The sequence below is a fragment of the Orycteropus afer genome, unplaced genomic scaffold, assembly GCF_000298275.1.
Source record: "Orycteropus afer afer isolate SDZICR_OR568_19922 unplaced genomic scaffold, OryAfe1.0 scaffold00029, whole genome shotgun sequence".
Taxonomy (NCBI): Eukaryota; Metazoa; Chordata; class Mammalia; order Tubulidentata; family Orycteropodidae; genus Orycteropus; species Orycteropus afer.
In genome coordinates, this window is record NW_006921616.1 from 2,314,451 (window position 1) to 2,332,514 (window position 18,064).

Here is an 18,064-nt window from a genome sequence, read left to right on the forward strand (position 1 = left end):
GTCCACGTGTACAGCCTCCGTTTGTGTTGTTGAAAAAAGGTGTTTGCAATGAACAAGTCGTTGGTCTTGCAAAATTCTACCATACGAGTAAAATTATGGGGGGGGAAAAAAAAACCTAATCACCAACTTTATATGGAAAGGAAAGAGAGCCTAGATAAGAAAAGTACTACAAAAGAGGAAGAACAAAGTCGGAGGCCTTACTTTCCCCATTTTCAAAACCAGCCACCAAACAGCCCCAGTAGACCAAACAGCTGGTAGTCATTCAATGACAGACACACAGACGAACAGAACAAAATTGAGAACCCAGAAGTAAATCTCTCCTTTCATGGATATTTGATCTTTGACAGAGTTGAAACTTATTAAATGGGGAAGAGAACTGGTTATTCATTTTCAGAAAAGTTAAAGAATATCTATGTCTCTCACCATATACAAAAAATAACTCAAGCTGGATGGACAACTGAAATGCAAAATGTAAAACTATAAAGATCATCAAACAGACAAGGAAACAAAGAGGGACAAACTTAGAGGCCGTAATACATGGCATAAATATATTTTGAAAACATAACTAATAAAGCACATATGTTGTTGTTGTTGTTATGTGCCATCGAGTGGGACCCTACTCATAGCAAGCCCTCCTTGGGTTTCCGAGGCAGTATCACTACGGAAGTAAATTGCCCAACCTTCCTTCTGAGGAGTGGCTGCTGGGTTTGAATCGCCAGCCTTCTGGTTAGCAGTCAAGTGCCTTAGGCACTACACTACCAGAGCTCCTAAAGCACATATAGCAGAAGACAAATTAGATGATTGGGGCTTCCTAAAACTTCAACATTTATGCACATTAACAGGCTTCACTAAAACAAAGTTGTTTTTACTAACAAAATCTACAGAGTAGGGAAAAAATATTTGGCAATGACATATTTGACAAAGGACTAACTACTAAAATTTATAGAAAACTTCAAAACCTCAACAGCACAAAGACAAACAAGTCCATTAAAAAATGGGCAAAGGACATGAACAGACACTTGACCTAATAATATATTCAGGCTGCTAACAAACACATGAAGAAATGCTCACAAGCTTTAGTAATTGTTGTTGTTAGGTGCCATTGAGTCACCTCCAACTCATAGTGACCTTGTGTACAACAGAATGAAACACTGCCCAGTCCTGTGCCAGCCTCACAATTCTTGCTATACCTGAGCCCATCATTGCAGCCATCTTGTTGAGGACCTTCTCCTTTTTTGTTGACCTTCCACTTTACCAAGCATGATATCCTTCTCCAGGGAATGGTCCCTTCTGACCAAGTGACCAAAGGTGAGATGGAATCTGGCCCTACTTGCTTCCAAGGAGCATTCTGTCTGCACTTCTCCCAGGACAGATTTGTTAGTTCGTTTAGCAGTCCACAGTGCTTTGGGTGTTCTTTGCCAACACCGCAACTCAAAAGCGTCAACTCTTCTTTGGTCTTCCTTGTTCATTGTCCAGGTTTCACATGCATACGAGAGAATTGAAAATACCACGGCTTGGGTTAGGTGCACCTTAGTCTTCAAGAAGAAATCTTTGCTCTCCAGCACTTTAAAGAGCTCTTTTGCAGCAGATTTGCCCAGTGCAATATGTTGTCTGATGTGTTTAATACTGCTTTCATTAGTGTTGATTTTGGAACCAAGTATCATGAACTCTTTAACAACTTCAATCTTTTCTCCATTTATTGCGATGTTGCTTATTCATCCAGTTGTGAGGATTTTAACCTGCTTTATGTTGAGATGTAATCCACACTGCAGACTGAAGTCTTTACTCTTCATCATTAAGTGCTTCAACTCATCCTCACTTTCATTAAGCAAAGCTGTGTTGTCTGCATATTGCAGGTTGTTTATGAGTCTTCCTCCAATCCTGATGCCATGTTCTTCTTTATATAATCCAGCTTGTCAGATTATTTGTTCATCATACAGATTAAATATGGTGATAGCATACAACCCTGATGCTCTCCCTTCCTAATTTTAAACCATGCAGTATCCCCTTGTTCTGTTCGAATGACAGCCTCCTGGTCTAAGTCCAGGTTCCTCATGAGCACAATCAAGTATTCTGGAATTTCCATTCTTCTCATTGTTATCCATAATTTGTTATGATCTACACAATAAAATGCTTTTGCATAGTCCATAAAACACAAGTAAACATCTTTCTGGTATATTTTGCTTTCAGCCAAGATCCACCTGACATCAGCAATGATATCCCTCATTCCACGTCCTCTTCTGAATCCAGCTTGCATTCCTGGAAGATCTCTGTCAATACACTGCTGCAACCATTTTTGCATTTTGTTCAGTAAGATTTTACTTGCATGTGGTATTAATGATATTGTTTGATGATTTCTACATTCTGTGGGATCACCTTCCTTTCTTTGGAATGGGTACACATATGAATATTTTCCAGTCAGTTGGCCAAGTAGCTGTCTTCCAAATTTCTTGCCATAGATCAGTGAGTGCCTCCAGTGCAGCATTTGTTTGTTGGGACTTCTCATTGGGTATTCTGTCAATTCCTAGGGACTTGTTTTTTGCCAATTCCTTCAGTGCAGCTTCAACTTCTTCCTTCAATGCCATTGATTCCTGACCATATGCCACCTCCTGAAATGGATGAGCATTGGCAAATTCTCTTTGGTACAGTGACTCTGTGTATTCCTTCCATCCTCTTTGGATGTTTCTTGCATCATTCAATATTTTTTCCATAGAATCTTTCAATATTACAACTCAAGGATTGAATTTTTTTCCTCAGTTCTTTCAGCTTGAGAAATAGCGAGTGTGTTCTTCCTTTTTTTTCTAACTCCAGATCTTTGCACATTTCTTTATAATAATTGACTGTCTTCTCGAGGTGCTCTTTGAAATCTTCTACTTGGCTCTTTTATCTTATCATTTCTTTCATTTGCTTTAGCTACCCTCTATTTCAGGGCAAGTTTCAGTCTCTTCTGACATGGTCTTTTTTTGGTCTTTTCTTTCCTTCCTGTCTTTTTAATGACCTTTTTCTTTCTTCATGAATGATGTTTTTGATGTCATCCCACAATTCCTCTGGTTTTCAGTCATTGGTGTTCAATGCATCAAATCTATTCATTAGATGGTCTCTAAATTCAGGAAGGATATAATCAAGACCATATTTTGGCCCTCATGGACTACTTGAACTTGCATATCAACAGTTGATGATCTTTTCCACAATCAGCTCCTGGTCTTGTTTTGGCTGAAGATACTGAGCTTCTCCACTGCCTCTTTCCATAGATGTAGTGGATCTGATTTTTGTGTACTCCATCTGGCAAAGTCCATGTGTATAGCCTTTGTGTTGTTGAAAAAAGGCATCTGCAATGAGTAAGTCATTGGTCTTGCAAAATTCTATCATGTGTTCTCCAGTGTTCTTTCTATCACTAAGGCCATATTTTCCAGCTACTAGTGATTCTTTGTTTCCAACTTTTGTCTAACAATCTTCAGTGATACACAGCACATCTTGATTGCATGTTCAGGCAATTTCAGACTGCAGAAGTTGGTAAAAACCTTCAATTTCCTCATCTTTGGCTTTGGTGGTTGGTGCATAAATTTGAATAATAGTAGTATTAACTGCTTATCCTTTGAGGCACATGGATATTATCCTATCACTGACAGCATTGTACTTCCAGATCGATCTTGAAACATTCTTTGTGATGATGAATGCCACACCATTCCTCTTCAATTTATCATTCCCGGCGTAGTAGATCATATAGTTATCTGATTCAAAATGGCCAAAATCAGTCCATTTCAGCTCATTAATGCCTAGGATACTGATATTTATGTGCTCCATTTCATTTTTGACAGCTTCCAATTTTCCTATATTCATACTCTGTATATTCCATGTCCTGATTATTAATGGATGTTTGCAGCTGTTTCTTCCTCTTTTGACTCATTCCACATCAGCAAATGGAGATCCCAAAAGCTTTACTTCATCCACATCATTAAGACTGGCTCTACTCTGAGGAGGCAGATCTTCCCCAGTTGTATTTTGATTGCCTTCTGACCTGATGTCTCATCTTCTGGCACTATATCAGCCAATGTTTCAGGGCTATTCATAAAGTTTTCTAGTAATGTATCAGACAGTGTCTCATTAGTATTCATAAGGTTTCACTGGCCAATTCTTTGAGGAGTGGATGACCTCTTCCTTTTTCTGAGTCTGTCTTACTCTGGAAGCTCCTCTGAAATCTGTCCACCATGGGTGATCCTTCTCATATTTGAAATACCAATGGCATAGCCTCCAGCCTCACAGCAACACAGAAGCCACCACAGTATAACAAACTGACAGATGAGTGGTAATTAGAGAGATGCAAACCAAAATAGAGGTGAGATATCATCTCACCCCAGCATTAATAGCAAAGTTCCAAAAAAGAAAACAACAAATGCAGGTGACAGGGTAGAGAAACTGGAACCTTCATGCACTGCTGGTGAGACCGTAAAATGGTATCTCAACTGTGGAAAACAGTATGATACTTCCTTAAAATGTTGGAAATAGAGATACTATATGATCGAGCAATCTCACTATTATATATTCTAGAGAAATAAGAGCTGTGACATGAACAGAGAGAGACATCAGAGCATTATTCATGAAAGCAAAAAGATATAAACAACTTAAGTGCCCATCAATGGATAAAGGTAAAAGCAAACAATGGTAAATACACAGAATGAAATACTATGCAATGTTAAAGAATAATGATGAATCTGAGAAACACCTCATAACATGGATGAACCTAGAAGACATCATGCTGAGTGAAATGGTTATTGTTGTTAGGTGTTGTTGAATCAATTCCAACCCATAGAGACACTATGTACCACAGAACAATACACTGCCAGTCTTGCACCATCCTTAAATTGTTTCTATGCATGAGACCATCATCACAGCCACTGTGTCAGTCCATTTCATTGAAAGTCTTCCTTTTTTTTGTTGGCCCTCCACTTTATGAAGCATATCCTTTTCCACTGACTGGGCTCTTCTGACAACATGACCAAAGTAGGTGAGATGAAGTTTCGCCATTCTTGATCCTAAGGAGAATTCTGGTTGTACTTTCTCTAAGATAGATTTGTTCATTCTTCTAGCAGTCTGTGGCACATTAAATATTCTTCACCAACATCGCAATTCATATGCACCAATTTTTCTTCAGTCTTCCTTATTTAGTGTCCAGCTCTCACATGCATATGAGGCAACTGAAAATTTTATGGCTTGGGTCAGGCTTGCCTTAGTCTTCCAAGTGGCATAATTATTCTTTTACACCATAAGAGGTCTTTTGCAACACATATTTCCAATGCAGTATGTCATTTGATATCCTGACTCCTACTTCCATGGGCATTAATTGTGTATCCAAGTAAAATGAAATCCTTGACAACATCCATCTTCTCTCCACTTATCACAATATTGCTTATTGGTCCAGTTGTGAGGATTTTATTTTATATTTTTGAGTGGAATTAGTCAATCACAAAATAACAAATATTGTATGTAAAACAGTCAAGAAAAATAATATTTCTTTGAAGGTTGCCCTGGGTGGGAGCAGAAGGAAGGTTAAATAACTAACTAGAGGGTAGATGCATGTTACCTTGGGTAATAATAAATAAATAAAAAAAAAAAATACCCACTGCCATTAAGTTGATTCTAACTCATAGTGACTCTCATTGGGTTTCTGAGGTGGTAAATCTTTACAGAAGTAGATTGCTCAGTCTTTCTTCTGCAGAGTAACTGGGGGCTTTTAACCACCAGCTTTCTGGTTAGCAGACAAATGCCTTGGGAGAAGGAAATGGCAAAATACAATAAGGGGAGATGAGTACCAAATGATCTAAGCAAAGACATACACTGGAGGGAACACAGGAGTTAAAGGCTACAAAGGCAAATACTATTACATACATAATTCTACAATAATTATAATAATAATAATCTATGAGTAGATACATAAATAGACACTCAAGTTGAAGAGGAGTAGGAAGGCATATGGCACTGCATTTATGACTACATCTAGGTTTGACAGAGGATGTTTTGGCATATATCTATATATGTGTGTTGCATATATATCCATGAATATAGTATAGGAAAAAGGGTGCAAAGTTATGAAAACTTCTTAGCCATAACCAAACACATTGAGGCAATGAGTCACTGAGTCTGGGGCCCAGCACCATAATCTCCTGGAACACTATGGTAAATTCTTACAACATAGTCCACAAAGACAATGTTATACATGTTATACATCCTACTTTGGTAAGTGGCAACTGTGTCTTAAAAGCTTGTGAGTGGCCATCTAAAGGGAACTATCAGTCTTTCCTCATCTGCAGCAAAGAAGAGTGAAGAAAATCAAAGATTCAAGGAAATAATTAGTCTAAAGGACTAATGGATTATGTGGAACCCAGCATCCATGACCCTGTGACCAGAACTAGATGGCTCCTGGTTACCACTGCTGACTGCTCTGAGAGAGATCACAATAGCAGGTCTCAGAGTGGGAGAAAAATGTGGAGCAAATGTCAAAATCAGAAAAAAAAAAGACTGGCCTTACTGGTTTGATAGAATCCGGTCAAACCCTTGAGACTATGGCCCTTAGACAACCCTCAAGCCTGGAATCGAACTCACCTCGGTGGCTCAACTTCAGTCAAATGACACACAGGACCATAAGAAGAAGAATAACACTGAACAATTAACCGTATGAAAACAAAAGGGTAGCATTTGCTCAGCGACACAGCTTAGAAGTCAAGAAAGGATAGGAATGAAGAAGGAAGGGAAATGGTAAACACAGGAAGGAAGTACAGAGAGTGTTATATTGTGAGGACTACAATCAGTGTCATAAGACAAAATGTATATGAATTATTGAATGGAAAAGCAACTTGCTCTAAAAATTTCACACAAACAATAGCAAAAACGAAGAACATAATTTGAGTTCTTTTCCACATCTCATTCCCCTTCTATCAGGTTCATCTATCAGGCCGTGATGAGGATGGTGGTTATCACAGCTGATTTTGAATCCAACACTTCACCCCCTACTAAATCCTGAATACCCCACATCGGGCTTCCATGCCCACATATGTCACAAGATTCAATATGCGGTTGTTGCCTGCAGACTGGGCCAAATTCTCTGGATGTGATCCAGCACCACACAACTGTACCCCTCCCAAACAAGGCTGTTTATATTAAAGAGGAATTATTTCCCTTAGTAATTTATTTAAAACAAGAACAAAACATATTTCAAATGTGAATCTGAATTTAAATTCAAATGGCAAGATTTCATATGTATCCCCATTAAATATTACATCCTTAAATTAACTCACTGCTTACAGACTACCACCACAGGTTTCAAGTCTGGATTTCATTTACTTCAACAATGTTTTCCTGAGCACTGATCTACTAAATGTGTGAATCCTATACAAGCAGTGATGCCCTCGCTGCCTGCCTCCACTAATGTATCTCAAAGGAGTACTGGTTGGGTAGTGGTTAACCATTTGGTTGCTAACTGAAAAGTCAGGAGTTCAAATGCACCAGCCACTCCTTGGGAGAAAGATGTGGTAGGTAGTCTGCCTTTGTAAAAATTTCTAGCCTTGGAAATCCTGTGATACAGTTCTACTCAGTCCTATAAGGTCATTTAGGAATGAGTATCAATTTGATGGCAATGTTTTTATTATATATATGCATATACACACATAGGAGCTCTGGTAGCATAGTGCCTAAGGCACTTGACTGCTAACCAGAAGGCTGGAGGTTCAAACCCACCAGCTGCCCCTTGGAAGGAAGGTTGGGCAATCCTACTTCCGTAGTGATACTGCCTCGGAAACCCAAGGAGGGGTCGCTATGAGTTGGGGCTGACTCGACGGCAAATAACAACAACATATACACACACATACATATAAGTGGATGTACCTCATTCATATAGGACAATAAAAACCAAACCAAACTCACTGCTATCAAGTCGATTCTGACTCATAGTGACCCTCTTTAGGTTTCTGAGGTGTAAATCTTTACGGAATTAGATTGCCCAGTCTTCCTTCTATGGAGTGGCAGGTGGGTTTGAACCACCAACCTTTTGCTTAGCAGTCAAATGCCTTAGGCACTATGCCAGCATTGCTCCTTATAGGACAATACTTGGTAGCAAACATACATTCAACAAATATTTTTAAAACAGATTAATAAATGAAGAGTAAGGCATTGAGATTGGAAATACTCAGAGAACTCTTGTCATGATGGAACAATATCTCGTATTAAAATTTTTCAACTAAACTATTGTACAATGCAATGAATTATACATTAATACAATATAGGCCAGCGGAGTATCAAGCTCACTGCCATTGAGTTGATTCTAACTCATAGTGGCCCTATAAGACAGGGTGGAACTTCCCCATAAAGTTTCCAAGGCTGCAGTATTTATGGTAGCTGCCACTTCTTTCCCTACGGAACATCTGATAGATTTGAACCACCATTCTTTCCATTAGTAGTAAAGCACTTAATTACTGTGACAACAGGGGGGTCACAGGACAGTGATTATTTCTGACCAGGAAATTCAGAGAAAGTCTTACAGGAGAGTGTACACTTGAGCTAGGAAATGAAGGAAGAGTCAGCCTTCACCAAAAAATGGCATTTCAACATTCTCACTTCTCGGTGGTCTCTGAAAATAGCACATTTTTTAAAATTCATCCCAGAAGGACTGTCTTCTCTGGACTGCCCAATGTAGTAGCCACTTGCTCCACAGAGCTCTTGAGCACCTGGAATGTGGCTATTCTGAATTAAGATGGGGTCTAAGTGTCCAATATACATAGGATTTCAAAGATTTCATTTCTGAAAAATGAATATGGAATATATCATTAATAGTACTTTTTAATGATTATGTGTTAAAATGAGAGTATTTGGGATATTACTAACTGAAATATATTTATTAGCATTTATTACATACACTTAACTGCTTTTTTCGAATGAGACTACTAGAGACTTTAAAATCACATGCAATTCACACTTGTGACTTGCTATTTCTTTTAGACTGCTGATCTAAACAGAGTATTCAGAAAGATCAGAAAAGTCTTAGTTGCTTGTGGTATAGAGTATACTACTTTAATTTTTTAATTGCCAAATGATATACTGAACAGTTATAAAGGCTATTATAAGTGCAATCACTGCTGCATCTATAAATTGTAATTGAAAAATGACTTAAATAAAAAAGCTGCTACCACAATCTGCATTCAATAATTTAAAATAATTATCCAAATCAATATGCAAATAGAACTTAGTTATTCAATACTTTTCTTTTTGTTACTCTTCACTCTCCTTAATCCTCTTAACTTGTACAAAAATTATGAAATAAAAGGTTATATTTTCCTCATTTGGCACTAATTGCATTTCACTACTTGTAAAGTAATCAGTAACTGAATTTAAATTTAGTGGCTTTGGGTCAGGATCAACCATCGCAAAGAAACCTCCAACCCATTTCAGTGTCAATTCCCAGCCCCACCACTCTAGTAGGCTCCTCACTTTAATGAGAACACAGAGAGGTCACCAAGTAGGAACATTTTCCAGTCATTTTCCGGTAACAATTTATCCACATATATCCTCAATTTCACTGACTTTACATTTTTGTAAATGTAACTTACTGTATTTTTCTACTTTCTTATGTAATGTTTGCTCCCAAACCACAGTACTATGCCTTTTCCCATGCCATTCCCCTGAGACACCATTACTGATAACCCTGGCTGGTATTTGTCAAATAAAATGGGCAATCTCAGCCCTTCCTTTATATCCTATCTGTCATGTCTGGCACAGAACTTCCACCAAGAACCCCAAAATGGGTAAGCTCTACTCAACTAACTCAATAGAGTACTATGGGGCTTCAAGCAATTCATGTCAAAGACATTTTCCTCACTCCCATTTAAACCATGACTTGTTTGGGGGCTGCCATTCTCCAGTAGGTGACACTTTCATAGTGAGAGTTCTTCAAGTTCTGTCCTTGTTCTCTTCCCTTGTCACTCAACACACTTCCTAGGGGAGCTCACTGAGACCTCCTACATAAGGTCACTGCTGATGACTTGCATCTAGCTCTGTGGACAGGCAGATCATACATAGAAATGACTACTCACAAGTTCTCTTCCCAGTGTTTCTCAGTCTGGAAGTTCACTGAAACTCGTCCACCATGGATGAACCTGCTGGTATTTGAAATACCAGTAGCATAGTCTTCAGCCTCACAGCAATACGCAAGCCACTACAGTATGACAAACTGACAGATAAGTGGTGGAAAAACAGGGAAGAAGGACAGGGTCATCCACTTCTGAAATAATCGGCTACTAAAAACCTTATGAATGGCAGTGAAACACACTCTGATATATCACTGGAAAACATTTTGAGTAGACCTGAAACACCGTCTGATATAGTGCCAGAGATGAGCCCCTCAGGTTGGAAGGCACTCAACATGGGGCTGGAGAAGAGCTGCCTTCTCAAAGAAGAGTTGACCTTAATGATGGAGATGGAGAAAAACTTTCAGGAACTCCATCTGCTGATATGGCACAACTCAAAATAGGAAGGAACAGCTGCAAACATCCATTAATAATTAGAATATGGAAAGTACAAAGTATGAATCTAGGAAGATTAAAAAATGTCAAAAATGAAATGGAATGCATAAAGATTGATATGTTCAGCATTCGTGAGCTGAAATGGACTGGTTTTGGCCATTTTGAATCAGACAATCTTATGATCTATATGTCAGGAATGACAAATTGAAGAAGAATGGTGTGGCATTCATTGTCACAAAAAATGTTTCAAGATCTATTCTGAAATACAACGCTGTCAGTGATAGGATATCCACACACCTCCAAGGAAGACTAGTTCAAACTACTATTGTTCATATTTATGCACCAATCACTAAAGCCAAAGATGAAGAAACTGCTTTTTACCAAATTCTGAAGTCTGAAATTGGCCTTACATGCAATCAAGATGTATGATTATTAGTGGGGATTAGAATACAAAAGTCAGAAACAAAGATGAATCAGCAGTAGTTGGAAAATACAGCTTTGATGATAGAAATGATGCTGGAGATTGTCTGATAGAGTTTTGCAAGACCAATGACTTATTCATTGCAAATATTTTTTTTTAACAACATAAACAGCAGCTAGACAAGTGGACCTCACAACATGGACTCTATAGGAATCATATTGACTACATCTGTGAAAAGAGATGAAGGAGAAGCTCGATATCTTCAGCCAAAACAAGGCCGGGAGCTAACCATCAATTGCTCATATGCAAGTTCAAGAAAACTGAAACAAGTCCATGAGAGGCAAAATGTGACCTTGATTATATCCCACCGGGATTTAGAGACCATCTGAAGAATAGATTTGACACATTGAACATCAAGGAACAAAAACCAGACGACTGGTGGCATGATATCAAGAACATCATACATGAAGAAGGAAAAGGTCATTAACAAGATTGGAAAGAAATAAAAGACCAAAATGGATGTCAGAAGAGACTCTGAAATGGAGAATAGCTAAAGCAAATGGCAGAAATGACACGATAAAAGAGCTAAACAGAAGATTTCAAAGGGCAGCTCAAGAAGACAAAATCAAATATTATCATGAAATATGCAAACACCTGGATTTAGAAAAACAAGAAGGAAGAACATTTTCAGGATTTCTCAAGCTGAAAGAATTGAAGAAGAAATTCAAGCCTTGAGTTTCAATACTGAAGGATACTATGGGGAAAATATTGAAGATGCAGGAAGCATCAAAAGATGGAAGAAATACACAGAGTCATTAGAGCAAAAAGAATTGATTGATGCTCAACTATTTCAGGAATTAGCAAATGATCAAGAACCAGTAGTACTAAAAGAAGAAATTCAGGTTGCACTGAAGGAATTGGTGAAAAACAAGGCTTCAGGAATTGACTGAATGCCCATTGAGATGTTTCAACAAATGCATGCCATGCTGGAGGCACTTACTCATATAAGCCAAGAAATTTGGCAGACAGCTATTTGGCCAACTGATGGGAAGATATCAATATTTTTGTCCATCTCAAGGAAAGGTGATCCAGCATAATATGGGAATTATAGAACAATGTCAGTAATACCACATTCAAATGAAATTGTGCAAATGATAACTGAAAAATTGTTGCAGCAGTATAGTCACAAGAAACTTACAGAAATGCAAGCTGGATTCACAAGAGGATGTGGAAAAGGAGATATCATTGCTGGTGTCAGATGGATATTGGCTGAAAGCAAAGAATACCAGAAAGATGTCTGTGCTTTACTGACTATGCAAAAGCAAAGGACAGTGTCGATCATAACAAATTATGGGTAACATTGCAAAGATGGGGAATTCTCGAACAGTTAATTGTGCTCATGAGGAACCTGCACACAGACCAAGGGGCTCTTGAACAAAACAAGGGGACACTGCATGATTTAAAATCAGGAAGGGTGTGGGTCAGGGTTGTATCCTTTCACCATCCTTATTCAATCTGTATGCTGAGCAAATAATCCAAGATGCTGGACTATATGAAGAAGAATGTGGCATCAAGATTGGAGGAAGACTTATTGACAACCTGTGATATTCCAATAATACACCTTCTTGCTGAAAGTAAAGATGACTTAAAGCACTTATTGATGGAGATCAAAGACTACAGTCTTCATTCTTAACATAAAGAAAACAAAAATCCTCACAACTGGACCAATGAGCAGCATAATGATAAATGGAGAAAAGACTGATGTTGTGAGGGACTTCATTTCACTTGGATCTGCAATGAACACTAATGGAAGCAGCAGTCAAGAATCAGATGTCATATCGCTCTGGGCAAATCTGCTGCAAAAGACCTCTTTAAAGTGTTAAGGACAAAGATGTCACTTTGAAGACTAAGTTGCACCTAACTCAAGCCATGGCATTTTCAATCACCTCATATGCATGTGAAAGCTGGACAATGTATAAGGAAGACTGAAGAAGAGATGATGGCTTTGAATTATGGTTTGATGAAAAATACTGAAAATACCAGCGACTGCCAGAAGGAACAAATCTGTCCTGGAAGAAGTGTAGGCACAATGCTCCTTGGAAGTGAGAATGGCCAGACTTTGTATCCCCTACTTTGGTCGTGTTGTCAGAGGGACAATTTCCTACAGAAGTATCTTATGTTTGGTAAAGGGTCAGTGAAATAGGGGAAGACCCTCAACAAGATGGATTGAGACAGTGGCTGCAACAATGGGCTTAAGGAGAGGAAGGATGATGAGGATGGTGCAGGACTGGGCAGCGCCTTGGTCTGTGTGCATAGCATCACTGTGCATTGGAGCCAACTCGACGGCACCTAACAAAAATAACACTACAAGTTTCATTAATAATAATAAATATATATAAACTTCTCAGCACCAAAGCAGTACATAATAAATGGTAATTATCAGTTATTATTTGTGACAATCACTTCTCTTTTCTGCACAAATATGTCTCACTCATATGACATAGCTTTATTAACTTCCCTCTAACCTGTTTTAAGAGAAGTCCTGATGGTACAGTGTTTAAAGTGTGCAACTGTTAACCAAAAATATTCAGAGTTCTGAACTCACCAGCTGCTCCATGGGAGAAGGATGTGGCAGTCTGCTGCCCTAACATTATAGCCTTGGAAACCTTATGGGGCAATTCTACTCTATCCTATAGGGTTGCTGTAAGTCAGCCCTGACTCAAAGGCAATGGGTAAAACCTGTTGCATATTTCAACATATTTCAAATACTCAGACCACAAACTTCTAAGTGACCTTTGACTCCTACTTCACTCCCTGCTTTCCTTCATAGCCTACTCATCTCATACACCAGTCAATACACCCTTGGATATTATGGCCCATGGATCGTGCCTCAAACTCCTCTAGAATGAGTGGGCCTCCTTGGTTAAGGTCCTCATTTAATTTGCATTCCTGCTTCTCCATTTACCAGAGTATGAGGAGTTGGGCAAGGTACATCACCTTTCCCTGCCTCAGTTTCCTCCTCTCCAAAATGGAGATTATAACAGCACTTACTCCATAGGGGCTGTTGTTGTTATGTTGTTGGTGCTGTTGTTTGCCATCGAGTCGGCCCCGACTCATAGCGACCCCTCCTTGGGTTTCCGAGGCAGTATCACTACGGAAGTAGGAATGCCCAACCTTCCTTCCGAGGAGTGGCTGGTGGGTTTGAACTGCCAGCCTTCTGGTTAGCAGTCAAGTGCCTTAGCCACTATGCTACCAGTTGTTGTTGTTATAGGGACTAGTAATTTTCTAAAGACTAAGTGAGTTTATAAACGGAATATACTTAGAATAGTACTGTTGTTGTTATGTGCCATCGAGTTGGACCTGACTCATAGCAACCCCTTCTTGGGTTGCTGAGGCCGTATCACTACGGAAGTAGATTGCCCAACCTTCCTTCCAAGGAGTGGCTGGTGGGTTTGAACCACCAGCCTTCTGGTTAGCAGTCAAGTGCCTTAGGCACTATGCTACCAGAGCTGCTTAGAATAGTACTACACATAGTAAACACATGGTAAGTATATGTTTATGTTAAATAATAAGTCATTATTTACTTAACTCCACATTTCCTAAGGATAGGAAATGGTTATCCGGAGCTCTCCAATAGAATGTTGACTGTGTCTATCTAGATCTGAGGAATATCTGAATTGGACACACTGATTTGCAAATCAATTGCATAAAGGAGACACATTTTCTAATGACTCGAGACAAAAAAAGACCAGTTACTATCACCAAGTTCTCCATTCAATGTGAGAGTAAGAATGATCTTGTTTGAGTTTGAAGGTAGACAAAGAACAAAATGGTCTTAAGGACAATGAATATTTTACATGCAGACAAAATTGATGTACTGTATTTTAGGGCACTGGAATATAAGCTCAAGTTCAACACACATCATTTTAATTGTGCTTTTCCAAGGCCGAAGTAATTGAAGAATACTTTAAATTGGACACTCAGAGTTAACAAAGAAAATGATAAGGCTGCTATTTAAGGCAGATGAAAAATACTGCTGTCTCTAATTGGCAGTGCCTGGGCGATGCTACCCACACACCTACGGGCATTTCCCAGAAACACACAAGTCTTTCATGTTGGAAAACAGACAAGAAAAAATACTTTACAAAGAAGATCCAGAGGGCAGTCTTATCTGTGTGTGGGTCCTAGCTGTGGCATTCATTCATGCTGTAATTTTGCACATGTTTCTTAATCTCTAAACTACAGTCTTCTCATATAAAAAAGTATTAACACCTGCCCTCAGTATTTTCTTGTGAGAATTAAATTATACACTGTTTGACCAGCCCTTAGGCTAATGTCTAACACCTCTTAGTCACTTATTAAATGAACACAGTTTTCATTGTGCTCATACTGGTTTAAAAGGACCTATTAGCAACTGCAACTGCCCATGACTTCCACCAGGACTGCTATGCCAAATGTCTTCTCTTGTTACAGGGTATGGTGGGGATCATCTTTTGTATAGTGGCACCATTTTTTTATCTCTCCACAATCTAATTTATTTTTTTACTTAAAAAATGCTCACTGTCACTCACAAAAGCATACAAACACACTCATGCACTGTCACACTCCCAGGAGACCAAATACAGCTTACCACTTGGTACATCAGGAAGAGGAGAAAGAGTCATGAAAACTAAATGTCAAGCTAGCCACCCAAGACACACAAGAAGGGCTTGAATGCCATTCCCTGAGCAGTGAGTTTCCACATACACCTTATTAAGCAGTGTTTATGACACTGGCTCAGTCTAACTAATCCCAGTTGTATGTGAGGAGCCAAGAGTTAGAGGGAATGCTATAGGACCTTAATTAGTGGGATCTCAAGGTCCAACCAGGGAAAAAGCAAAACTTAATACAGTAAATCCAGTTATAGCTTCAGTTTACAGTAAAAAGCTGCATGAGAGAAAGAATCAAGGGGTAATATTATCTAAATAGATGTGTAATATTTAATATTGAATCCAAATTTAAAAAGAAACCAAATGCAATTACTTTATCTGATCATTCCCTGGAAATAATAATAATAAAAATACACTGAGGTAATAATTGAATGCATCAGTCACTAGTAGATATTTTTTTTTCAATTGCTTTCAACCTGGTAGAAAAATAATGGCATATGTCAACCTCTATAAATGTAACTGTGATTAAAATACATAATCAAATTAGTGGTGCTGATGGGGTGTAGTTTTCATTTAAGCAGAACACCTTGCTGTAGACTGATGAAATTTTTCTTCATGAAAAATAATTAAGCCACCTGATGAATAACTTCATCATGAAATCTGAATATGCCAATAATACCTACCACTCAAGTTGTACTCAGCTTACAGAAAGAGACCCCATGACTGACTGCGAAACTCCTAACTATGCTAATTTTGAAGCCATTCTTCCTCATCTAGAGAATTCAAGTGCAAAGAAATCAGAGGGAATGGGTGAGAGGAAGAGAGAGTGAGAGAAATCAGAAACCCTTACCCAAGGACTGGGTTGGATGTTTCCATTTTTTGGAGGATTTTTAAAGTTCTCTTATAGAACATCAATTCTAAGATGAGCTATAAATCTAATTACCAAATTAAAAAATAATCAGGGAAAATTACGATTAAATATGTTAATATTCCTATTGTTGTTGTTGTGTGCCTTTGAGTCGGACCAACTCACAGCGACCCCTCCTTGGGTTTCCAAGGCAGTATCACTATGGAAGTAGATTGCCCAACCTTCCTTCTGAGGAGTGGCTGCTGGGTTTGAACCGCCAGATTTCTGGGTAGCAGTCAAGTGCCTTATGCACTATGTTTGCATTGCTGAAACTTGATCTTTTAAAATTTAGAAATAATTTAAGAAGGCGATATTAAATCTTTTCTCAAAAAAGGGAGAATATAAGACCATAATTTCTAAAATAAGTGTATCATAAAAACAATATAAAAAGTTGTCTCAGGTTCATCACCTGTGTAGAATAGTCTAAAGTAAACAGGGAGGACATATATATATTTTTTTAATCTAGGGAAAAAAAAAAAAGATTTTAAACACAAACCATGTATCTTCATTTTTTTTTTTAAGATGAAACTCATATTATTTTTTCTTTGTTATACTTTATATATTCCACCACAAACTGTGGTCACACATGAAGTTCATGTTGTTCTGTGAGACAAAACAACACCTAGGGGAATATTCAGATATGATCTCTAAGGGACACTGCAAAGGAAGAGAAGAGATGGAAGTCATGCTCCGTGGTTATCTGTGCAGGTGGTGTGAGCACCAACAACTCCATCACTGGAAGGGGTACCTACCCAGTAATGTCAAGACACAGGCCAGGATGGCAAGCAGGGCTCCGGTGCTAAGGCCAGCGGGCAGGACATAGGCCTCTGCATTGCACGTCTGGGCGATGCCATCCGCATCACAGTCACACACCCGGATGGTGAGGGTGTTGGTGCTGCTAAGGGAAGGTGAGCCACTGTCCACGATGAAGATCGGCAGGTAGTAAACGGATTGCTCCTGTCTCCGGAAGCCATTTCTCCGGGTAAGTACCGAGGCTGTGTTGTCTACAATAAAGAAAGCAACAGGATCCAAGTGTTCTGACGGAATCAGTGCTTCCAAACTTTATTTCACTGTTTACTTTGGTTTCTAAATTAAGGGAAGCCTGGTGATGTGGATCTTTGCATTCAACTATTCTGTTTGAGTGTCTTTAGATGAAGAGATGTACTTCCAAACACTGGTTACATTGACTACCTTTGAAGGTATTTATGCTATTCCACACACTGAGTAGCAACCCCAAAAATAGTTATAAGGTGAAACTGGAAATGAAAATATTCATGTTTACTCATGTTAAGGGAAACTTTAAAAAAATACATACACCACGAAGCAAATCACTACCATTGAGTCTATTCCGACTCATAGTGACCATAGAGGACAGGGTAGAACTGTCCCATCGGGTTTCCAAGGCTATAAATCTTCACAGGAGCAGAACGCCTCATCTCTCCCCTACAGAGTGGCTGGTGGGTTCAGACTGCTGATACCTTCAGCACTGTGCCACCAGAGCTCCAAAGGGACACACAATGTCACCCTCTTGCCTATCTAAAATTCCAAACCATACAGTTACAGAAAGGATAATAGAAAC

The 18,064-nt window shown here is 38.8% G+C and overlaps 1 protein-coding gene across 1 annotated transcript in view; it reads right to left on the minus strand.

Moving 5' to 3' along the window:
- CDH7 (cadherin 7) overlaps positions 1-18,064 on the minus strand; it is a 156,289-nt gene that overhangs the window by 22,053 nt on the left and 116,172 nt on the right. The window contains exon 10 of the mRNA XM_007935485.2: positions 17,238-17,489. Within this exon, the coding sequence (XP_007933676.1) occupies positions 17,238-17,489 (252 nt within the window). The remainder of the gene's footprint in view (positions 1-17,237; positions 17,490-18,064) is intronic.